Source organism: Barbus barbus (assembly GCF_936440315.1).
Source record: "Barbus barbus genome assembly, chromosome: 9".
NCBI lineage: Eukaryota > Metazoa > Chordata > Actinopteri > Cypriniformes > Cyprinidae > Barbus > Barbus barbus.
In genome coordinates, this window is record NC_136737.1 from 22750259 (window position 1) to 22775920 (window position 25662).

The 25662-nt window shown below is 40.2% G+C and overlaps 1 protein-coding gene across 1 annotated transcript; it reads left to right on the forward strand.

Moving 5' to 3' along the window:
• The first annotated feature begins 403 nt into the window (after positions 1 to 403).
• LOC306875195 (cytokine receptor common subunit beta-like) lies at positions 404 to 21623 on the forward strand. Its single transcript, XM_079425652.1, has 13 exons — positions 404 to 698; positions 780 to 900; positions 6500 to 6669; positions 6761 to 6861; positions 8950 to 9082; positions 9168 to 9303; positions 9378 to 9529; positions 9681 to 9811; positions 17798 to 17987; positions 18235 to 18340; positions 19317 to 19383; positions 19833 to 19930; positions 20067 to 21623. Exons 1-13 carry the CDS (start codon positions 536 to 538, stop codon positions 20386 to 20388), a joined length of 1890 nt encoding a protein of 629 aa, XP_079281778.1. The 5' UTR covers positions 404 to 535; the 3' UTR covers positions 20389 to 21623.
• The last annotated feature ends 4039 nt before the right edge of the window (positions 21624 to 25662 follow it).

The following is a 25662-nucleotide window of genomic DNA, read 5'->3' on the forward strand; positions in this document are numbered from 1 at the left end:
TATATCATAGATATTTCATTGTTTTTTTTCAAATATTAAATATTAAATTAAAAACAAAATAGAAAATAAAATGTATTACATATTCAAATAGTAATGTAATATAATGAATAATTTATAATTTAATATGTAGTAATATGTAGTAAATATTAAATATTAAAGATTTTTTTTAATAATTAAAAATAGAATATTAAATATATAGAACATTTGCGATAATATATAATATAATATAATATAATATAGGTGTTAGTATATTAGTTGTAATTGATTATTATACTGGCATATTGAGATTTTTTTTTATGCAGTTTTACTTTCTAATTTAGGGGAAGGAATCATATGGCACATTGAAATCTGCAAACAAAGCAGTTTTGAACCTTTTAAAAAGTAAACACATTTGCGGTCAAGCTGGCACAGGCACACACAAGTCCATAACACTTGAGGATGTCAGTGTGACCAGCAGAGCCTCGGCTTCATCACAGCAGTGAAGAACAAGAGCTTTGACGGTCCTTCATACACAGATGTTTCTGACTCGTCTTTAATGATTATTCTCGTTTGTTACGGATTATCAGAACTTTCTTCTTCACCTGCTGTTGTTCAGTCAGTATTCTCCATGCGTCCAAACATTTCTATCTCTTTGACTCTGACTGGACTGTGGACATCAGTCCTCGCAGGATGTCCTCAGCTTGGCACGTTTGCTTCAGGTTAGGGTTGTTTTACTGTAATCTTCTTGTGTTTCAGTATCATTGGGTGTTTCTAGCCTTTTCTACATCTACTGTTCCCAGAATCCTCTGCTCTGGAGTCTTTGGAGTGCCGTAATGACTACCGCTCTCATATCCGCTGCAGCTGGAGAGAAGATCCTCATGTTCATCTCTCTCTGCTCCACATGGATCCAGATGACCTCCGGTGAGATAATGAATGTCTTCATTCAGATCACTGAACATTAGTACAGCAGAACACACTAATAATAATTTAGGCATATTAGAAGAGTAGTAATTGTAGAATAATAATTTTGTCATATTAGAAAAGTGATAATAGTAAAGTAATAATAATTTAGGCACAGGAATTGTATAGTAGTAGAGTAATAATAGTGAAATAATTCAGTTGTGAAAGTATATGAATAATAGTAAAGTAATAATAATTAAGTAATACTATTATATGTTAAACAATGTCAGTAATTGTACTAGGAAAATTTTAATAAAATGTTAAAATACTAAAATGTTTATATTTAGTTACCCTACTTTGGACAGTAAATAATTGTATAAAATCTTTCCGGTACCTTTTCTACTGTAAAATATTTTACATAATTTTTTAAACAGCAGTATGAATTACTTTATTATTGACAGAGATGACTTTTGTTCAAAGGCAATCCTGTATTTTTTTTTATGGTAAACTATTTTAAGTAGTGCTGTTAAACGAAGAATTGTGATTAATCGCATCCAAAATAAACGTTTTTGTTTGTGTAATGTATGTGTGTTCTTTGTATATTTATTATGTATATATAAATACACACATATATACAGTATATATTTTGAAAATATTTACATGTATTTACATGTCTATGTTTATATTCATATAATTTATATTATAAATAAATATATTTAATAGATAAAATATTTTTTTTCTGAAATATAGACATGTATGTGTGTGTATTTATATAAGCATAATAAATATACACAGTACACACACATATATTATGTAAACAAAAACGTTTATTTTGGATGTGATTAATCGCGATTAATCGTTTGACAGCACTAGTTTTAAAGGGGTCATATGGTGCTATTTCAAGTTTTCCTTTCTCTTTGGGGTGTTACAAACTGTTTGTGCATAGATAAGATCCCTGATGTTGCAAAGACTAGTCTCAAAACCAAAGAGATATTCTTTATCAAAGTTAAGACTCTGCCACGCCCCCCTAAAACGGCTCATTCAAACACGCCCCCACGTCTACGTCAATATGTGGAAATATTTGCATAATGCAGCCCAACTGTTCACGCACAGAAAGAAGGCGTGGTTTCAGTAACTGCAGTAGTGTTGATGAAGCCATGTCAGGGAGACGCTGTGTGTTTCTAGGTGAGAGCAAAAGCACTTTATTTGGCCTTCCCAAAAGTAGATGCATTTAGGAATCATTAAGATTACTTACAACAGAACAGCAACGCATTTTATGGACGACCGTTTCATGAACCTAGGAGCAGTACCGCCGCTCCCTATGCACGGAGTCCCATTATAACCAGTAAAACCATTACAAATTTTGTCACGGTGTCTATTTTTTTCAACATTACATGTTATTACAAATGCCTGCAACGGGAGCCAAAGGCCTGGTCATTGCTGTTGTTACACTTACAGGACGATCATATCCTTGTAGGCTATTGACCAAATATTTAAATCAAATATCCACTTAATCTTTCATTTTTGGCCACCTTTTTGCTATAGACGACACAGCCTCTATAATCTCTTAAAAAAAAAAAAACAAGTGGACATCACAACCCTAATTAACCATGGTTCCCTTTCGATATTCCACTCGTACCTTGTTGTAAGACACCTGTATGGGAAAAACTCCTTTTTTCCTCTTCAACTGAAGCCTTATCTATCACGCGGTGAAACTGCACGTCCAGTGCTTCGCCGCCGCATCTCAGATTTCTTCTCTTCAGCGACGAAGATTCTTCCTCGCTGACTCTTCGCTGACGGCAAGATTCACCGTTGAAACGCCTCTGCAGCCGGTTTGGACCTCTTGCAACACACAGCTCGCGGATCCCGGTCTATCCGCTGCCGCCATCCGGCGACGATCTAAAAGAGCCTCACAAAAGAGCAAATTCTATCGCGGCGTTGTTTCAAATGCCATGCCGTCATTGTAAGACATGTAGGACTCCCCTGCACGCTGATGACGGTCACGCTGAGTGCGTGTCATGCTTGGGGAAATCCCACGCTGACGCTGCCTTCAGCGGGGGTGACTGCTCTCATTGGGAGAAACTTTTCTAAAAACTTTTCAGAAAGCGACTCCGCCCCTCGCGCCCTCCAGTTCTCTTCCTCCCAGGAACTGGCAAGGAAGAAATGGCGGGGCAGAGGATTCGAGCGGCCAGAGACGAGTGACCTCACGTTGGCTCAGTGCCCGCGTGCCTCGCCGTCACCGCCAAGAGAGGATTCGCCGGTCCTCTTGACTCAACCTGATCAGCGTCCCTCTACGGCTGTGAGCGACATGATCTCGTTCGGTGGGAGTGACGACGACATGGATGACAGCCTTTCTTTGGCGGCTTCGGACGCAGAGGAGTTATCGGGCTCGACGCTGCTTCACTCAGGGACCTAAGGAGTGCGACGGACCTGGCCCTGCGCGCCACTAAAGCCACCGCCCAGGCCATCGGGCGGTCCATGTCCAGCCTGGTAGTGTTGGAACGCCACCTTTGGCTCATGTTAATGGAGATGAAAGAGGTGGATAAAGTTCCCTTCCTCGACGCTCCGGTCTCATCAAACAGCCTGTTCGGGCCAGCTGTGGAGGGCTTTACGGAGCGGTTTACGGAGGCTCAGAAGTCGTCTAAAGCGATGCGACACTTCCTCCCGAAACGCACCAGCTCTTCTGCTGCTTTGAGTTGCCCCAAGCCTGCGCCGACTCAGCAGCCCGCCAAGCCAAGTCCGACCGCTGTGATAGCGGACAAAATAAAACACATACATTTTCAAAAAGAGAGCAAATATCCTCTTCTGCCTACCATAAGCGTCCTGCCCTTATGCAGCCAATCTTTAGAGCCTATTCTACCTATTGCCACACGGGCCGAGGCCTGGCAGGCCATCCCCGGTGGGTCAGAGTGGGTAATGGCTACGATAAGATGAGGTTATTCGCCTGAAGACCACCATGCTTCCGCGGTGTGGTTGCCACCACAGTGCGCAGCGAAGACGCTCAAGTCCTGCGCACAGAGGTGACGAATCTGCTGGAAAAGGGAGCCATAGAAGTAGTTCCTCCAGCCCAGAGCGAGTTAGGCTGCTACAGTCACTACTTCCTCGTCCCCAAAAAAGACAGTGGCCTGTGACCTATTCTAGATCTCAGACTCCTGAATCACACCCTGGTAAAAAGGTCGTTCAGGATGATCACATTGAAGCAGATCCTCTCGCAAATATGCCCAGGGGACTGGTTCATGTCAATGGATCTGAAAGATGTATACTTTCACATCCAGGTAGCCCCCCATCACAGATGATACAAAAAGTATTCTCGTCGCTTCATAAAATTCAGATTGAACCACACTGATTACAGATGGACTATTTTTGACAAAGTTTTTATACTTTTATGGACCTTGGCAGTGCAATTTACTATGCAGTCAGTGGGACAGTCACAAGCCTCCCGGTTTCATCCAAAATATCTTAAATTGTGTTCTGAGGACAAACAAAGCTTTTATGGGTTTGGAACGACATAGGGGTAAGTGAAAATTGACAATTTTCATTTTGGGGTGGAGTATCCCTTTATTTACTTTTATATTTTATTAATGTTCTATTTTGACCCCTATAGTAGGTGCTTTTTTTTTTTTTTACTTCCATAATGTTTGAGCACAACAATACAATCCTGCTTAGGGCACCCATTTGGCCAACAGCAGCCCTGCCTAGGAGAGGAGGTAGGCTAATTCTGACTTTGCTATGAAAATCTGGCACTTCTGAATCAGGAGGACTGTGTGTTTTGTTATTAGTTTAAGTATTTGCTATTGACTGTTTAAATTGAACTGGTTCTACCATAACACATTTGACAAAGACTATTTTAAAAACATTCCAAACACTCCTGACATTGTGATTGTAAACGAGGCTTTGAACACTGTATTTGTTATTGAAGTTGGCTGTTGTTTTGACTTGTATTTGGATACCTGTTATCTTTCCAAATTGTTGAAATATCAGCCATTGGTTGAAGCCATCCATCAACTTGACTACCAGTGTAAATTAATTATCCTAGTATTTGGAAGTTTAGGTCATGTGCACAAGAATGTGATTAAAGGGTGGATTGCAAAAAAAGAAAGCAAAAAAACTTGCTAAATTTTGTTCAGTTTCAGCCATTATAGGGAGTCTGCAAATATGGAAGCGAAGATGTTTTGTCTATCCTTGAGTGTTGATTGTCATAAATATAAGCACTTGTGAATGTATGTTAGCTGTTACGGGGCTGACGAGACGTGAGAAGTGCGGATCCATGTGCAAAGCTTTATTGTAAATCATGGTCAAGACAGGCAGGGTCAATCAACAGCAGACAGGTATGGCAAGGGCAAGACACAGCAATCCGTGGAGCAAGCATGGGTCGACGATTAGCGTACAATATCCAGAGGGCAAGGCAGAGAGAATAAACCAGGAAACCAGGCAGGAATCAGAACCAGGAAAACAAACAGGAAAACTATGACCGGAAAACGCTTCGTAGAGTAGACAGGCTAACAATACTCGGCAGTGAGCAAGAGCGAGTCCCAGGCTTAAATAGTGAGTGGTGGGGATTGTGAAATGATGATCAGGTGTGGGCGAGATAGTGAACAGCTGTGCATGTCGTCAGTGCAATGGATTGTGGGAAATGGAGTCCAATGTGTTGTGAGTGAATATAGTCACTGTGGTGAACGGGTGACCTCTAGTGGTGGTTGACCGGGAGAGCATGGACCAGATTCGTGACATTAGCCATGTGTACCTGTACATGTTCGGCCAATAACAATGCACTGTGCCTGTTGGCCAATCAGAGCAGACTCCACTTGTCGGAAGGAGGGACTTTGTAGAAAACGAAGCCTTTGAGAGAGGCGGGGCATAGAGGACCTACAATAATGTACAGTATTTGAAAAATAAAGTGTTTTTTGAACGTCAACATATTCTGTTACACCAAATACACAAAATAATGATCTTTAAAAAAGCATCATATGACCCCTTTAAGTAAAAATTTATAAATTGCATTATAATATTTGGGAAAGGGGATGTTTTATATTCATATATATGTAAAAAGTAAATTTTGTCTTATTTTTATTAAAATAATAATGTATTGTGAAAGTAATGCTTGTAACACCATCACTGCATTTTTGTTTTTAAATAAAGTTGATAAATTTACAGCTATGTTTAATATACAATTAAGAAAAATAATATGTAGAAATACTGCTTAAGTAATTCAGTAGTTTTTATGTGAGTTGTATCTAAACTAAACTAAACTAATATATAATATAATATAATACGCCATTCTATTCTTAATGTAATATTCTTGATAATAAAATTAATCATTTACTATTTATTAAATTTATATTTAAAAGATTTAAGCAATTCAGTGAAAACAGTATAATATAATATAAATGTTATGTTATTACTAATTAATAGTATATTATATTAATTTAATTAGAGTCATAATACAGTAAAATAATAGTTGGACAAGTAGTTTAGGAAAATGCTTTGAAAAACACTCTGGATCTACAGAGTTTAAAACCTGAAACTGATTCATGATCGATCCATGACACGTACAATAAGCCAAAAGACTAAATATATATCTTATGATTGCTTGTTTTTATGATTTTTTGCTTTATTTCAGAGTATCGCCCTGTGTTCAGACTCCTAACCCTTCCCAGAATCCTGCTGGGAAGGAGAGAGTTTATTGTCAGTATAACACATCTCTGTTTGCCATTGGCTTTGATGACTTGTTCTTATTCCACACGCCACACTCTTCCGGCTTATCCAGAACCTTCAGCCTCACACAATTTGGTACAATTTGTACAATAGATTTATACCGTAGACATACCTAAGCATTGGCTATTTATGTAATGCTTAAGCTGAGTCTATTCTTGACTTATAGAAGATGCAGATCCATACTGGATTTTTTACCAGCTAGATGACACACCACCACCCTCACCTCTGACCTCTGACCCCTTCAGACAGCATGACCAAAAGCGCTCAGTGAGTGTCAAAACGACCACACTTTCAGTCACAGGTCATGCTAAACTGACACGAGAATGTCTTTGAAAATGATTTCTGACTTCCTTTCTGTCAAAAAGACCAACATGATCTTTCAAGAACATGTGACTGTTTTACACATAGACTGTAAAAAAACAAAACATGGACAATGCATCTTCACATCCTTCCACTATCCACTTTTCTTGCCGTAAAAATGGGTCATTTGTAAATTCTATGGGTCTAGCTTCCGGTCTCATCCGCGTCAAGCTATTTTTAGCTGTACAAAACAGTTTGTTTTGTTGCTTGCTTTTGAAAATTGGTCTTATCATATTATTTTAATGTATTATCTTAATTATAATCGCAATGGTTTGTAATGCAAACAGTTTTACCGTTTACTGCACGTTGTTATTCTTCTCGTTATTTACCTACAGCGGTTAATTAACCGGAAGTCTCACCCATAGGTTTACTTCCACGTTGAAGAAAAAGGTGGATAGAAAAGTGAAGCCAAAACCCAGTTTGGCCGCTGTCATCTTGTGAAAATTACGTAATTTGGAAATGATGTCTGCGCAGTAGTGTTCTTGAGGTGGAGCCGCGGTATCAAAGTCCCGCCCCAAACTCTCACAGACCCAATCACAAGATCACAATCATGACACCACTTGAACGTATATCAGTGTGATAAAAAACTACCTAAAATGATGGAAACTAACTTTGTGAAAAAATATTTTGAAATGCATTGATTTTTTTTTTCTTTGGCTTACATCCCATTCGTTTACGTATTCGTTATACTTCAGCCAGCCACCAAATGGCGATCAAACTGTTTTGTCTTCACTCTTCAGGATGTTTACGGCACACTTGTTTTTACAAGTTGGTGATTTCGTATGAAAACATGAAGGTTCGCCCCTACCTTCATGTTATTGTATAATCAGATCTTACAAAAACAAAATTTCACACAAATTACACATGATGCGATGCCTGCGACACACGATAAAAGGTATCTTTTACTAACCAGCAGTGACAGCGACACACAAAGTTTCTATTTGAGAAACGGTTGTGGCTGGAACAACAACATACAAACTATAACAATGATAATCTCAAGTACTGATAATGTGCTTTATTCAATGTTAAAAGTGTCTAATAGGAGTTTGAATATGATTTTGCGTGACCTTTATAGCCATACTGAAAGCAACAATAGATAGTGTACCTCAGATTTCGAAAATAAATTAAGCAAACATGTACATTAAAATGCAAACCAACAAGCATAACAATCCGTATTCCAACAAAGATGATATCAGTCACTCAGTATGTATTTTAATAATGTTAAAAAGGTTTAATATTTATGAATTAGGTTATAAACTTGTCCATTTTGCTGAGAAGCTGCGCTTCTGAATGGCTGTGATATTTGTGTGATTCTGTCCCGTCACATTGTTATTTTGCATCTGAGGACTCATTTATAAAATGCTGCGTAGAAACCATCCTAAAATTGATCTTACGATCATCTCTCAAATATGCGTATGTATACGTACAGAAAACGCACGTGAGCCTCTCTTTCAGATGTGAAATCTTTGAATCACTAATTAACTTCAACTTGTGCGCAAATTAATGGTTACAGCTCTCTATTGTAAACGACTCCTAATTAATGTCATTAACATGTAAAAGACCACCAATCATCATCCAAATTATTTAATTTAGAACGATGAGCTGCAAGAACAGCTTACATTGTCAAAAACCCGCAGTACTCCGACAGGAAAAAGTGTGTACATCTGCTCATGATGCTAAACACTTTTCCACGTCAAAGCCAGTTTTTACAAATATGAGCGTTGGCGTGGATTTAAGCGTATGCACACTCTACGATCCAATCTGTGCATACGCACGCTTAATAAATGAGGCCCCTGTTGTGGACAGCCTTGTCGTCTTACATCTGATTAGGACATGGTGTTAGCCATCAATTCGATAAAACGTAATACGTAAACGTAATGTTGAAAAAACGTATATTACAAGAGTTGTTGATGCTTTTTTGGGGGTTTAAAGATAACATAAAGTGATTTTGTTGTTTTTATGTATCATACTGACTTGTATGTTGTACTATTATAGGTGGAGATTGATCGTGAAATAATCAAGGACAAAAAAGGTGGGAAAATTCACACCGAACCAACACAAAAACATGTGGAAGTTGACAAGAATAAAACTGAGTTTTCGACTGACAGGCCAGAACTGATATCTGAGTGTGAGTATAAAGGAAAAGTATTTTATATTTAGGCAAGTGGAGGCCCCTGGTGTCCTGGAGTATTATTGGCCGTTATTTGTTTCAGACTCTCTCCCTGGTCCATCTAACCTAAACTGCGTGCTCAGTGATAGGAATAATTTGAGCTGTAGCTGGGATCTCAAAACAGATCTGGCCCAGTACATCAGCTACACGCTATCCTATCGGACAAACTCCACTGCACCGTGAGTGTTCGAGAGCGTTTTATATGGTGTAAACAGTGTCTTTAGTTCTGACAGGTGTGATCTTTCTCTTTTAGGAATGAGTGGTGCTGTGTTGAGAAGGTAGAGGTCACAAATAAAGGAGATTTCTTGAGGATGGTTGGTGTCTTCATTGTCTTTGAGTCTGGAGTGCTGCAGGTGCAACTCACGCCAACGCCGGCGACCAAAGTGATCCGCTCTTACGAATACAGTTTGTACCTCTACAAATAAAAAACCCTTTTAAAAATACTTGCCAGGCTAATCAGAATCAAGTATTCCAGAAAGCTGTTTAATCAAATCCTCTACAGATTCTCAGAGCTGTGTTATTGATCTGGTCTGTATCGGTGGTTTTTGTGGTCTAGTCCAGCCTGCATGCCCCACGGGTCTGAGCGTTGAACTGAGAGGAGAAGACTGGATTTTGAACTGGACTTTAACAAAGTACCGTACTGTACCTCTCACTACTGAACTCAAGTACTGGAGCCTACTACCTCCTGTGAGTATTAAATATATAAGGGTGTTTTTTCATCTTTTAAACTGGCAGGAAAATCCCAGTATTTTTGTTGTTTATAACAAATTGTATATTTTTTATGTATATGAAGTTACTTTTTTATTTGTATTACGTTTGTTATAGTTTTTACACACTGCTCCTATTTAGTCACAAGATGTGCTATTTTTTTTCTAGTGCATGATGTATGATACATGCTAAAATACAAGATAAAACACTAAATATTGTTTGTCTATGGAAATTTTTTTAGATAGTTATTATTTTAATGGTGTTTCTTAAACTTTTTTATATATATGCAGTGCTGGATAGTAACTGATTACAGGTAACCTGGATTAAGTAATCAGATTCCAAAAAATAAGTACTTAATAATGTAGTTAGAGTATATTAGATTTTAAAATTCTTATAATCAGATTACAATTACTTTTTTATGGATTACATGATTACATATTATTCACAAAGTGGCAGTAAATTATTAAGTATGAAAAAAATATTTCAAACATGAAAGACTTTGGGCATGTAATGTCATTGTTTTCATGTTTATTAATGTTTATTCATTTAATGCAGGGATTCCCAAACATTTTTGTCAGCCAAACTCTTACAGTGTAATATTTGCTTGAAATATTGCTTAGAAAGTTAATATTTCAATAATTTAACAACACATTAGCATGTTTACAGTCCTCTGATGTTGTTAAATTGAAGCATTGATGTGCATATACACATAAAATATTTATATTTTTAGTGTTTAAGTGTTTTATTTTACATTTTTATAATTTAATTAATTATTAGTTTTTTATCAACTCACTACTGTAATGTTTTCATCATATAATCTGGTCACACTGTGTGTACATTCCTCATTAATGTACACACAGCACCCCATATTGACAGAAAAACACAGAATTGTTGACATTTTTGCAGATTTATTAAAAAAGAAAAGCTGAAATATCACATGGTCCTAAGTATTCAGACCCTTTGCTGTGACACTCATATATTTAACTCCGGTGCTGTCCATTTCTTCGGATCATCCTTGAGATGGTTCTACACCTTCATTTGAGTCCAGCTGTGTTTGATTATACTGACTGGACTTGATTAGGAAAGCCACACACCTGTCTATATAAGACCTTACAGCTCACAGTGCATGTCAGAGCAAATGAGAATCATGAGGTCAAAGGAACTGCCTGAAGAGCTCAGAGACAGAATTGTGGCAAGGCACAGATCTGGCCAAGGTTACAAAAAAATTCTGCTGTACTTAAGGTTCCTAAGAGCACAGTGGCCTCCATAATCCTTAAATGGATGACGTTTGGGACGACCAGAACCCTTCTTAGAGCTGTCCGTCCGGCCAAACTGAGCTATCGGGGGAGAAGAGCCTTGGTGAGAGAGGTAAAGAAGAACCCAAAGATCACTGTGGCTGAGCTCCAGAGATGCAGTCGGGAGATGGGAGAAAGTTATAGAAAGTCAACCATCACTGCAGCCCTCCACCAGTCGGGGCTTTATGGCAGAGTGGCCCGACGGAAGCCTCTCCTCAGTGCAAGACACAAAAAAACACCTGAAGGACCACAAGATGGTGAGAAATAAGATTCTCTGGTCTGATGAGACCAAGATAGAACTTTTTGGCCTTAATTCTAAGAGGTATGTGTGGAGAAAACCAGGCACTGCTCATCACCTGTCCAATACAGTCCCAACAGTGAATCATGGTGGTGGCAGCATCATGCTGTGGGGGTGTTTTTCAGCTGCAGGGACAGGATGACTGGTTGCAATCGAGGGAAAGATGAATGCGGCCAAGTACAGGGATATCCTGGACGAAAACCTTCTCCAGAGTGCCTCAGACTGGGCCGAAGGTTTACCTTCCAACAAGACAATGACCCTAAGCACACAGCTAAAATAACGAAGGAGTGGCTTCACAACAACTCCGTGACTGTTCTTGAATGGCCCAGCCAGAGCCCTGACTTAAACCCAATTGAGCATCTTCGGAGAGACCTAAAAATGTCTGTCCACCAACGTTTACCATCCAACCTGACAGAACTGGAGAGGATCTGCAAGGAGGAATGGCAGAGGATCCCCAAATCCAGGTGTGAAATACTTGTTGCATCTTTCCCAAAAAGACTCATGGCTGTATTAGATCAAAAGGGTGCTTCTACTAAATACTGAGCAAAGGGTATGAATACTTAGGACCATGTGATATTTCAGTTTTTCATAAATCTGCAAAAATTCTGTGTTTTTCTGTCAATATGGGGTGCTGTGTGTACATTAATGAGGAGGAAAAAATGAACTTAAATGATTTTAGCAAATGGCTGCAATATAACAGAGTGAAAAATTTAAGGGGGTCTGAATATTCCGTACCCACTGGCAGTATGTCACTCCACAGTGTGAAGTGGAGTGACATACTGCCAAGTATGGTGACCCATACTCGGAATTCGTGCTCTGCATTTAACCTATCCAACGTGCACACACACAGCAGTGAACACACACACACCGTGAACACACACCCGGAGCAGTGGGCAGCCATTTAGGTTCGGTGCCTTGCTCAAGGGCACCTCAGGCGTGGTATTGAGGGTGGAGAGAGCGCTGGACATTCACTCCCCCCACCTACAATCCCTGCCGGCCCGAGACTCGAACCCGCAACCTTTGAATTACGAGTCCGACTCTCTAACCATTAGGCCACGACTTTTTATCAACTCCCTATTCACTATTCATTCTCTTATCAACTCACTAATGTAATGTTTTCATCATATAATCTGTAATGGACTACAATTTGTAAATATTCTACCCAGCTCTGGATATATGAAGGTCTTGAGTACACCCCTCATATTTCGGCAATCATTTTAGTATATCTTTTCAAGGGGCAATACTATAGAAATGAAACTTGCATATGATTTTGAGTTGTCAATGTGCAACTTGTATAGCAGTAAAGCTTCACTGTCCTCTGAAAATAACTCAACATACAGCCATTATTGTCAAAAAAGCTGGCAACAAAAGTGAGTACACCCTAAGCCAGTGGTTTTCAAACCTGTCCTACAAGCACCCCTGCCCTGCACATTTTGTATGTCTCCCTTATCAGACACACCTGATTCAGGTCTTGCAGTCTCTACTAATCAACTGATGAGATGAATCAGGTGTGTCTGATAAGGGAGACATACAAAATGTGCAGGGCAGGGGTGCTTGTAGGACAGGTTTGAAAACCACTGCCCTGAGTGATAACAGCTATACATTGTTTAACTATGCAAAGCCACATGTCCTATTCATCCTGTTCATGTTTTTGTCTGCTTGACAGGACCATACAAATTTGTGTATCTTGTTTTTGTCATGGTTTGGTTTCTGTTTAGTTCCTGTTTGTCCTTATTTGGTTGGTTTCCTGTCATTAGTTAATCATCGTTTATTCCTTTCATTTGTCTTGTATTAATCATCTTGTTTTCTCATTAGTTTGTGTTCTTTATAAGCCTTGAGTTCAGCAATCCTCTTCGTCGTGTCTCAAACTGTAGTTATGTTCATGCTGTTATTTCTGTTGTTAATACGTTCGCACAATTAAAAGAACCTGATTATCCTGAATCCCTCGTCTTCCTGCCTCCTACGAGCAGCAATACGTAACAGAAGACTTGACTGACACAGAAGATGAGGAGGCGTCTGATTTTGGTTCCCCGCAAGGAAGGTCCGGGGATCATCAGCCTGCTTCTGCCGCCCGCAACGATGATAGTTCCGCCGCCCGCGGCGAAGAGTGTACCGCCGATTGCGGCGAAGGTGGTTCCGCCGACCACGAGGAAGATGGTTCCACCGCCCGCAGCGATGAGGGCTCCACCGCCCACGACCATGATGATGCCGCCACCTACGACAAGGTTTACGCCACTGCCCGTGGCTCTCCCAAACTCGCCTGTTCCTAACTCGGAGCTTCTGGATACGGCGATACCCCTTGATTTCCTGGCTCCTGTCCTCTCACCAGAACCCGCTCCTCAACAGCGCCCTCCTGCGTCTCCGCTGGTCCCGTCCAGCCCTCCTGCGCCTCATACGTCTCCGCTGGTCCCGTCCAGCTCCGCGCCTCCAGAGTGCCCCCTCAAGTGTCCGTGCTTCCAGAGCGCCCTCCTATGTCTCCGCTGGTCCCATCCAGGCCCACGTTTCCAGAGCGCCCCCAAGAGACCGCTTTTCCAGAACCGCCCCCAAGAGCCCACTTCTCCTAAATTGTTCCCAGAGGGGAACTTCCCCAAGAAATGTTTTTGGGGGGACCATATACCCTCTGCCTGTGTGGCCGGGCCTAGAGCCAAGGCCACAGAACCCCTTGAGCCGCCCGAAAAAATAAGACCATGGCTCCCAGATCCACCTTGGCCTTCCAAGCTCCCAGTCCCGCCATGGCCTCCCGAGTCTCCAGTCCCGCCATGGCCACCCGAGTCTCCTGTCCCGCCATGGCCTCCCGAGTTTCCTGATCCGGCCTGGAGGCTTACCTTGTCTCCTCTCTGTCCTGGCCCTGCTCCAGCCTCCATGGCGCCCGCCCCTGATATCTGAGGGCGATATCTGTCATGGTTTGGTTTCTGTTTAGTTCCTGTTTGTCCTTATTTGGTCGGTTTCCTGTCATTAGTTAATCATCGTTTATTCCTTTCACCTGTCTTGTATTAATCATCTTGTTTCCTCATTAGTTTGTGCTCTTATTAAATATATAAGGGTGTTTTTTCATCTTTTAAACTGGCAGGAAAATCCCAGTATTTTTGTTGTTTATAACAAATTGTATATTTTTTATGTATATGAAGTTACTTTTTTATTTGTATTACTTTTGTTATAGTTTTTATACACTGCTCCTATTTAGTCACAAGATGTGCTATTTTTTTCTAGTGCATGATGTATGATACATGCTAAAATACAAGATAAAACACTAAATATTGTTTGTCTATGCAACATTTTTTTAGATAGTTATTATGTTAATGGTGTTTCTTAAACTTTTTTATATATATGCAGTGCTGGATAGTAACTGATTACAGGTAACCTGGATTAAGTAATCAGATTCCAAAAAATAAGTACTTAATAATGTAGTTAGAGTATATTAGATTTTAAAATTCTTATAATCAGATTACAATTACTTTTTTATGGATTACATGATTACATATTATTCACACAGTGGCAGTAAATTATTAAGTATGAAAAAAATATTTCAAACATGAAAGACTTTGGGCATGTAATGTCATTGTTTTCATGTTTATTCATTTAATGCAGGGATTCCCAAACATTTTTGTCAGCCAAACTCTTACAGTGTAATATTTGCTTGAAATATTGCTTAGAAAGTTAATATTTCAATAATTTAACAACACATTAGCATGTTTACAGTCCTCTGATGTTGTTAAATTGAAGCATTGATGTGCATATACACATAAAATATTTATATTTTTAGTGTTTAAGTGTTTTATTTTACATTTTTATAATTTAATTAATTATTAGTTTTTTATCAACTCCCTATTCACTATTCATTCTCTTATCAACTCACTAATGTAATGTTTTCATCATATAATCTGTAATGGACTACAATTTGTAAATATTCTACCCAGCTCTGGATATATGAAGGTCACACTGATACTTTTCACCATGTCTATATATATATATATATATATATATATATATATATATATATATATATATATATATATACAGTATCTCACAAAAGTGAGTACACCCCTCATATTTCGGCAATCATTTTAGTATATCTTTTCAAGGGGCCACTTCTCCTAAATTGTTCCCAGAGGGGAACTTCCCCAATAAATTTTTTTTGGGGGGCCATATACCCTCTGCCTGTGTGGCCGGGCCTAGAGCCAAGGCCACGGAACCCCTTGAGCTGCCTTGGCCACCCGAAAAAATAAGGCCATGGCTCCCCGAGTCCCCAGATCCGCCTTGGCCTTCAAAGCTCCCAGTCCCGCCATGGCCTTCCAAGCTCCCAGTCCCGCTATGGCCTCCCGAATCTCCAGTCCCGGCATGGCCTCCCGAGTCTCCTGATCCGCCCTGGAGGCTTCCTTAGTCTCCTCCCTGTCCTGGCCCTGCTCCAGCCTCCAGGGCGCCCACCCCCGATATCTGGGGGCGATATCTGTCACGGTTTGGTTTCTGTTTAGTTCCTGTTTGTCCTTATTTGGTCGATTTCCTGTCATTAGTTAATCATCGTTTATTCCTTTCACCTGTCTTCTATTAATCACCTTGTTTCCTCATTAGTTTGTGTTCTTTATAAGCCTTGAGTTCAGCAATCCTCTTCGTCGTGTCTCAAACTATAGTTATGTTCATGCTGTTATTTCTGTTGTTAATACGTTCGCATGATTAAAAGAACCTGATTATCCTGATTATCCTGAATCCCTCGGCTTCCTGCCTCCTACGATCAGCAATACGTAACAGTTTTAGAGCAGTTAAAATTTGATGCTTTGAGTACAATTCTCTCATACTGACCACTGGATGTTCAACATGGCACCTCATGGCAAATAACTCTCTGAGGATTTGAGAATTAGAATTGTTGCTCTCCACAAAGATGGCCTAGGCTATAAGAAGGTCGGTAACAGCCTGGAACTGAGTTACAGTACAGTGGCCAGGGTCATACAGAGGTTTTCCAAAACAGACTCATGAGTGCTGCCAGCATTGCTTTAGAGGTTGCAGAAGTGGAAGATCAGCTTGTCAGTGCTCAGACCATACACCACACACTGCAACAAGTCGGTTTGCATGGCCATCGTCCCAGAAGGAAGCCTCTTCTGAAGCTGGCTCACACAAAAGCCTGCGAACAGTTTGCTGAAGACAACCAGGCCAAGAGCATGAATTACTGGAGCCATGTCCAGTGGTCTGATGAGTCTATGGTAAACTTGTTTGGCTCAGATGGTGTCCAGCATGTGTGGTGACGCCCTGGTGAGGAGCACCAAGAAAATTGTGCCTTGCCTACAGTCAAGCATGGTGGTGGTAGCATCATGGTCTGGGGATGCATGACTACAGCTAGTACTGGGGAGGTGCGGTTCATTGAGGGAAACATGGATTCCCACATGTACTGTGACATTCTGAAGCAGAAGATGATTCCCTCCCTTCAGAAACTGTTTTCCAACATAACCACCCCAAACACACTGCCAAGATGACACTGCCTTGCTGATGAAGCTGAAGGTGAAGGTTATGGAGTGGGCAAGCATGTCTCCAGACCTGAACTCTATTGAGCACATGTGGGGCATCCTCTAACGGAAGGTGGAGAAGCACCATGTGTCTAACATCCAGCAGCTCCGTGATATCATTGAGGAGGAGTGGAAGACGATGCCAGCAACAACAACCTGTGCAGCTCTGGTGAATTCCATGCCCAGGAGGATTAAGGCAGTGCTAGATAACAATGGTGCCCCTACAAAATATTGACACTTTGGACACAGTTTTGACATATTCACTTAGGGTGTACTCATTTTTGTTGCCAGTTATTTGGACAATAATTGCTATATGTTGAGTTATATTTAGAGGACAGTATATTTGTACTTCTATACAAGCTGCACATTGACTACTCTAAAATATATCCAAGTTTCATTTGTGTGGTATTGTCCCTTGAGAAGATATACAAAATATTTTGCTGAAATGTGAGGGGTGTACTCACTTTTGTGAGATACTATATATATACTTTTATTGTATAATGATTGACATCAAATTTTAAACCAAAATTGCCTTTTCCACAAAAATGAACAATTTAGCAACTAATACAGTTTTTCCCCCCCAAAACTTAGTTTACTTGTTTCATATTTTGTCAACAGATTCCTTCTAATAACTTCTAATATGTGAGGAAAATATAAAATCAAGGAAAATATTACTTGAATTACTAATTTTTGTATATCCAATTTTATGTATATCCACTTATGTACATTGTTAGTAGAAAAATAAATGTTTTCTCAAAAAGTGTTTTAAGAGAGTTTACTGTATCTTCCAGAAGTCAACAAGGCCAAAAGGGCCATAGCTGTACAAACACCCACTTTCATTCTCTCACGCATGTGTTAACTTCATCTTTGTCTGTAGGAGGATGTAAAGAGCATCTTTCTCTCTGACGGAGAGATGGTGTTTGCTATATCAGAGCGTTCTCTCAAGGGTTCCTCAGAGTATCATGCTCAGGTTCGCTGTAATGTGAGTGCATCCAGACGTTCAGGATGGCATTACTCTGGGTATCCCTCAGAGTGGAGCGACCCCATCTACTGGACCACACGACCTGGTCTGAGACTGATAACTCCACTCCCTACAAATCTATATATCGTAGTTGTACAATACAAGATAACATCATACATTGTATAAATCAGGGGTGTTCAAACCTGTTCCTAGAGGGTTACCATCCTGCAGACATACCTGAACCAGCTAATCAAGGTCTTTAGACTCGCTAGAAACTTCCAGGATGTTGGCCCTCAAGGAGCAGGTTTGGACACCCTTGGTGTAAATCTTATTAATGTATGTTTTTCTTTCAGAGCCCCTTGCGCCACATCTAGTTACATTTCTCCTGTACTTCCTCATTGCGACTCTCGCGTCAGCCGTCTCCATCATAGCTTTTGTCATTCTGGTTGTCGCTCAGCGGTAAATTTTTAAAATTCTTTTCAATAATCAATTGACCCTTTGCAAAGACCCATCCCCCTTAGTTACTGTTGCTATGTCCAACAAGCTATGCCTCTCTCAGGCCACACATCATGTTCTCACGCAGTGAAAAAACATCGCAGAGCAAAGAGGAAACTGACAAAATGCCAACAGACAATACAGAGCAGGTTAGAAATCGCATTGCCCCCTCCATCATCGGGCCCTTAGATTCATCCTAACCCCCCCGCTTACGGCACCCCTGACATCAATACACACTTTTTTCAAGTTCAAGTCCACCGACGTAATGCTGCCTTCATGTGCTATCGGAAATTTCTTATTTACCACTTATGAAGTCATGATTACGAGCTTGTCATATTCAAGTGCTTTAATGTAGGAAAGAAATAAATGTAGCATCCCATTGGTTGACAATCATATAAACATTCACCGCACTATATATGCAGTTTGCTGACAATTCTGTAATTTCGGTCAAATACATGTTTATTTCACTGCTTATAAAACATACAATATGCTTCGAATGATTGTTCATATCTATCCTATAAATACACTACTTTAATGACAAGACAAAGGGATGTAGTTGTTGTGAGAACAGCATTGACAGCAGCAATGGTTGTCCCCTCCACCATGTTTAAAGTTTATGACCCGCCCAACTCGGAAACTCGTATCAAAATTATTTCCAAATTTCCCAGTAGTAAATACGACTTGAGAGGCGTTCACATCTAATTTCCAATTAGGAAATGCATATTTACAATAATTCCGATAGCACGTGAAGGCAGCATTAATCTACTCTCTCGTCTGGTTTCTTTGTCGGAGAAAATGGTGGATTCAGTGTTATGATTGGTCCAAATGCCTGTCAGTCAAGCTTAATTCTGGTGAAGGGTCAATCGAAATGACAGAAAAAAAATTTTTTTGAAACGCAACTACAGGAAACATACATTTCTCTGTCTTTTTCTCTCTTCAGAAGACTGAGAGAATGGGACGTGTCTCTTCCCTCTCCTGTCCACAGCAAAGTCTCAGAGGTTTCCCAGGTAGGTTGAGCTGGTAACTTGGACCAAATCACATCACTATGGCCATGTTTACATCTGGTATGATGAAACAGAAGTAGCGACAAATATTTTCGTATTTTGTATTATTTGTATTTTCGTATAAATTATTTAATGACTATTTACTTCTTTTTTTTAAAAGCCAAACATCATCAATTTTTAAAACCCTTGTTTTTGTACAAAGATGATTGACAGGAATGTGGGTGGGCCTTCGACTTTTGACATTAGGATTTAAACTACAAATGCAATATATTTACATTTAATGAATACCTCCGAGTGGAGTTTAATAGATCGGACAATATTTTTGTTGGACACTTGTATTTATCAGTGTCAACTTCTTGTCAGATGAGTACTAAATATAAACGAGGCGTATAATCTTCTAAACCTAGTACACAATCATAAGCTGACTGTGTGAACATCCTGTTTACCGGTAGCATCCTCAGATGGACCACTTCCCCTGCTGTGCCGAGTTGAAGGATCCCGATATCAGCAATGCTCAGATTGTAGATGTCCATCCGCAGTTGTCCTTATTGTAAGTAAACTGTAGGCTCTATTCCTGGAATGCTTTGGGATTTCTGGAATGGGAAGTCGTAAAATTCTTTAAAAGCGGAAAAATAGAGAAGTTTGGGAGACAAATGTGATAGCCAATGATTTTTTTTTCCATGCAGCAATTCAGAAAACACCTTAACCGCTGATGCCAACAACCAGTGCAGAGAAACCGAGGGCAATCGAGTGATTTTGCATGTTGATGATCCATGCCTTGTGTCCATGTGTTCCTCTGGGAATGCAATGGGAAGAAATGGTCCATTTCAGCCTCGTACCACCAACTTCCATGACCCAGTTCTCCCATGTTCAGAGGGATACATGCAGAATCCTGCAACTTCTGTTGGCACTACCCAGAATGCGTCTCAAGAGGCTTGTTGTCTGAATGTAGAAATGGGTGATGGGTACATGAATTGCCCTAAGCCTGATTTGATCTCACCTAAATGAAGGAGAAGTCCAAGACAAGATTTAAACAAAGATGTTTTCCATCCACCTTCTTTAGGACGTGCTCCAGGAAGACTCTGAGTGGTGTATATATTTGTATATTCAGCATCATTTTAACTCATCTGAACGAATACAAACATGTAATAATAAAGGAAATCACAGAAATGCATGGCTGCTGTTTCTGCAGTGACCACCAGAGTGTAGTACAGTACTACATAATCTACTGTAGTTTGAGACTTTGGGTGATGCTGGGAGTGTGCTCCTGGAGGTCCACTGTCTTGCAGAGTTCAGCTCCGACCCCAATTAAATTCACCCAATGAAACATGAACAACATGAAATCTCCAGGCAAGTGTGTTGGGGCACGTTGGAGCTAAAATCATTGGTTTTTGAGGAGCAGGATTGCTTTATAAGTTTAGGTGCATATTATTGTTTCTCTCAATAAAATGTAGTTGTCTGCCAAATATATCTCTTTAACCTTGGATATTGTGTCTTGTGTAACTACTTAATATTTCACTCAGTAGCTGTAAAACAGAAAAACCACACATTTGATATCTCAATTATTTCTTACAAACAACATTAAATGAAGAACATATTATGTCTCCCGTTTCTCAGTTTTTTTTTCTTTTGAGCAAAATACCTGGTTAATCTTACTTCAGAGCAGTGGTTCTCAACCTTTTTGACTCCAAGTGCCCCTAATTTTGCACTACAATATTTGATGGCCCTGTGACTTTTGATAGTTGTTTTAATCCGTAATCCGTTATCTAGTTTATTTACTCGATAAGGATTAAGGTAAGGATTTTTAAATATATTTTTACTCACGATTTATACTCTATAAAATATTTTAGCGCTTAACTAGAAGAAAGGTGTAGGGTTAGGATTAGAATAAAACTAATGCTTATTTTATTGCTTGTTTTTTCTTGCTGTAGATCATTCTAAATAATTTTTGAAATTTTCTGAGGCCCCTGGTTGAGAACCACTGCTCTAGAGTTTCAAAAGAGATCTCAATATTGTCTCAAATTGTCATCAGATTTGCTATCAAAACGTCAGAGATTTCAATATGAATTTCTCAGCAAAAATATTTGTCTTCAGTCCTGTAGCTGGTTTTATTACTTTAGCTCAACTGATTGTGCTAGCAATGCCAATGTCATGGGTTCGGTTCCCGTGGATGACATTCTGATAAATTTATTTTAAGCTTCTTTGGAGAGAAGTGTCTCTCAAATAAAAATTAGAGTTTGTGTTATTTTGGCTCTTTTGATTTCTAAATATCTCACTCTACCACTCTGAAGTTGTCACCCCTTGGCTGTTCTTTCATTGTGTGTTTTCTGAATGACTGTAGACGCGTGCAGTGAACAGCTGTTTGACTCTTAAGAATGAGTAATTTCCATTCACTCTCTTATTTTGAGACGTTCTGTGCATGTGCGTGTGTTTCTCCAGGCAGTGAAGGTCTGCTTGTCAAAGGAAACAGCTGTCATTTGAACAACGGTGCGACTGCACAAAAATAAAGAGGTAGCGATAAGGCAGTATGGAGACATAGTCTGTCACGCTCTGTAAAAATGAACTACAGAACAGAGATTCACTTTCAAAACTAGGTTGAGTTCAATCAAAATAACCTTTTAAATGTGATGTTTGTGTGTCACCTAATCTGATGGAGGGATATCTCACCTGTAAATTCCACACCTGGCTGTGGGCTGCAGGCCAAAAGACACACATACACACTTTTTTCCACTAGGTCAGAAGTTGCATGTAAATTCTTCCAAATATCCCACAAGATTTGTGGTAAAATTCCAACCCGATCTAATGAAAGTGCGTATAAATAGTATGCCAAATAAAAACAAAAACTTGTGGTATTGATACGCAAAAAAGGACTTTGGCGTCTATATGCTACGCAATGGGTAGGATTAGGATTGTGGGGTAGATGCGCATCATATGTACGTGAAAACTGCGTTATCATATGCATGCCAAAGTCAATTTTTGTGTATCAATACCACGAGATTTTGTTTTTATTTGGCATACTATTTACACGCATCTTCATGAGACCGGGCTCTAAAAAAGTTAATAAACAACAGTACAGGAGAAGCTACATCCTGAAGTTCAAATCCTTCTTGTTCGTCTTTAACATCTGGCTTGTTCTGAAACAGCTGTGTTTGCCACGGCCCCCTCAGGATTTATGGCCCACCTCTCCACACCTTCCCCCATCCCTCATTCCTCTCCTCCATCAGGTGCATCCTCTTCCCAACCATTTCACTTCCTACAGTTACACTTTCACCTTTTCATACCTCTCTTCTTCTTTAATCTTTGTTTCTCAATCTTCCAAAGTCTCGACCCTCATCGTACCTTCCTTTAATTTCCACCCGTCCCCTTATATGCCTCTCACGACATGTTTTAGCTCTGACACTCACAGCTGCTTCTTGAACTGTACTACCACCATCATCCCATCTGTTTTGCCCTCTATCATCTTTCCTTTTGCCATTTCATTCACACCCTTCCCCTTTTACCCCATTTTCATCAGCCACCATCCATTTCTCTTTGTTCGTTGCCCTCGAAGCTTGTTACAGCGATATATCAGGAAAAACTGGATTTTGTAAAGATCTTGCCCCAATGCACCAATGTATTGTCATTAAGCTGCAGCAGTGGTTACCAGTCCTGGTCCTGGAGATCCCCATGTCAGAAGGCTCCAAAATCAAACATACCTTCAACTCGTCAATTCACTAGTAAAGACTCCAAGACCTCAAAAGCATGTCTTATAAAACAGACATCAAAAACATGCAGTTTTGGGGGTTCCCCAGGACCAAGATTGGGAACCACTGGGCTACAGGTATGGACCATCTAAAACAGGGGTCTCCAAACTCTGTCCTGGAGGGCCGGCAACCTGAAGAGTTTAGCTCCAACCCTAATTACACACACCTGAACCAGCTAATCATGGTTTTACTAGGCATACTAGAAACTTCCAGGCAAGTTGGAAATGAACTCTGCAGGACACTGGCCCTCCAGGACAGAGTTTGGAGACCCCTCATTTAGAAATTGCTGCGGTTATTAGTTAGGTCATGACTTTGATTCTTGAATTAGAGACATTTTGATATGAAATCTTAAAACAGTAAATTTCCAGGTTTCATGAACAGACTTTGATTCATATATGATGAAATATCATAAAGTCCTGGAATAAGTGGATTTTGGTATAATGTCACCATAGGGAGCAGAAAAGTTATCCTAATTGGAGAATCAACATGTTCTGCAACTTGCCTTTTCCTGGCAGTGTGACTGTAGATGAAGTTGGAACACTGAGGATAGCCTATATGCCTCTCTCAACCTGTTTTAGATCTGACACTCACAGCTGCCTCTTGAACTCAACTACCACCATCCCATCCCTCTCCCTTCTTTCCTTTTGCAATTTCAGAGTAATTTTACCTATTGAAATCTCAAAGGTACAGTGGCAAAAGCATATTTAAGAAATAATTGTGACTTTCTGTATTTCTATTATTGTAAGCCATGTCGTAATTCCCGTGAAGGTCTACTTGGAGCTGTTCCAAGTCCTTGGACTCGGAATTATATGAAGTTCCAAATAGGATTTAGAAGAGCCTAATCATTCAGTCCTGTCAATAATCATTACGAGCCTATATAAGCAGCACTCATTGCACCATCCCAACAACAATTCTTCCGGCATCCCTCTATCTTCCCATCTCCTTCACTATTTCTGTTATTTTCCTTCTATGTAGTATCGCAAAGGAGGTGTTGAACTCGGAACTCAAGCTGAGCGTCGGGTTCGAGCCTCCATTGAGGACAGCAAGCCAAGTTCGTTTACCATTAATCATCAGGACTGGATGGGTAGACAAACTCATGAAAGTATTAAAAGCCATGTAGTGATTACCTCCGAAACTCCAAAATGACAACACATGATGTTCTACTCGGAGCAGTTCCAAGTCCTTGGACTCGGAATTATGTGTTTCTATGGCAACACTATTAATGCCAAAGTGCTCACATGCTTGGAGAACTCGTAATTACAACTTGTAAGCTGGAATGTTCTGAGAGCTACGACTTGGACCATGTGATCGCTGAACCACCTGACCAATGCCAGATTCATTTAGACATTCACTAGGCGCTAACTCGCAGTCTGAGGACATGGAACAGCTCTGAGTAGATCGTCACATGTTGTCACTGGTATTACGGTAATTACAAGATGGCATGAACGCAGCTATAAATGATCCTCATTGCGAAATTTGCTACAAAAGTGTAGCACATGGCCTTAAATGTATCTTTCTCCACTCTCATACTCCATCCCTTCTTCTCCCTTCGTTTTGGCCAACAGAAGAAAGAATAAAAGATCAGTGTAAGTTCCCCTTCAGCAATACATTCCTCCATGCTCTATCTTTGTGATGTCTGTCTCTTTCTCTCTCTCCATCTGCAGGACTGCCATTCACAATCAAGATGTGCAAGAGTCATTAAGAAGAAGAAAGAGAAAAGAGCCGCTTTCTTCTCGCTCTCTGTTGTACGTGTGTGTTTGTCGGAGGTGGGGTACCTTCGTGAACTGTGCTGAGACCTGTCATTGGCCTCGAACACGACTGAATTTTGGCTGATTTCCAAACTCAAGCATGTAGTGACAGTCAGAAAATCTTCTGATGTACCTTTATGGGCCTCTGTTCAACTCATTTTGCATTCCTCTCGCTGTTTTCTGAGAGCCTGCTTTTGTTTTAGTGATGATTGGCTGACATCAGGGTGGGAATTTAACAACCCCCACCGTAACACCTAGGTGGTTCTCAGGGTGTTATGCATTTGCTAAGATGTCTACAGTAAGTGTTTTTAGCTTGTTGAGATGCAGTTGCAAAGGTGTTCTGAATAGTCCATTGTTCTCTGGTTGCTAGGTATTCAAAGTAGTTTATACTGAATGAATACATGCTGCCAGTGTTGTCTTGAGTAGTTTTTAAAACTTGCTATGCTATGCATTTCTAAAGGGTACTGGGTGGTTACTAATGGTGCTTTTCCACTGCGTGGTACGACTCGGCACGGCTCAGTACAGCACGGCTCGGTTTGCATTTACACTGCAGTTTAGTACCGCTTTAGAGTGGGCGGGATTATTCACATGTCGTTATAGTTGCGCCGCCTCTACTGCCGTGACTCCCGAAAAACTTTTTTCATTCTGCGTCGCTCCATTACGCTCTCGCTGGATCCGCTCTTTGGCTATCAACGAGAGGAACATCTGTACTTCCTCGACAGACAACGAAACAGCCATTTTTTTGTTGTTTAAAAAAGGTGCACTCATTCAAAACAGTTGCGTTCAATCCT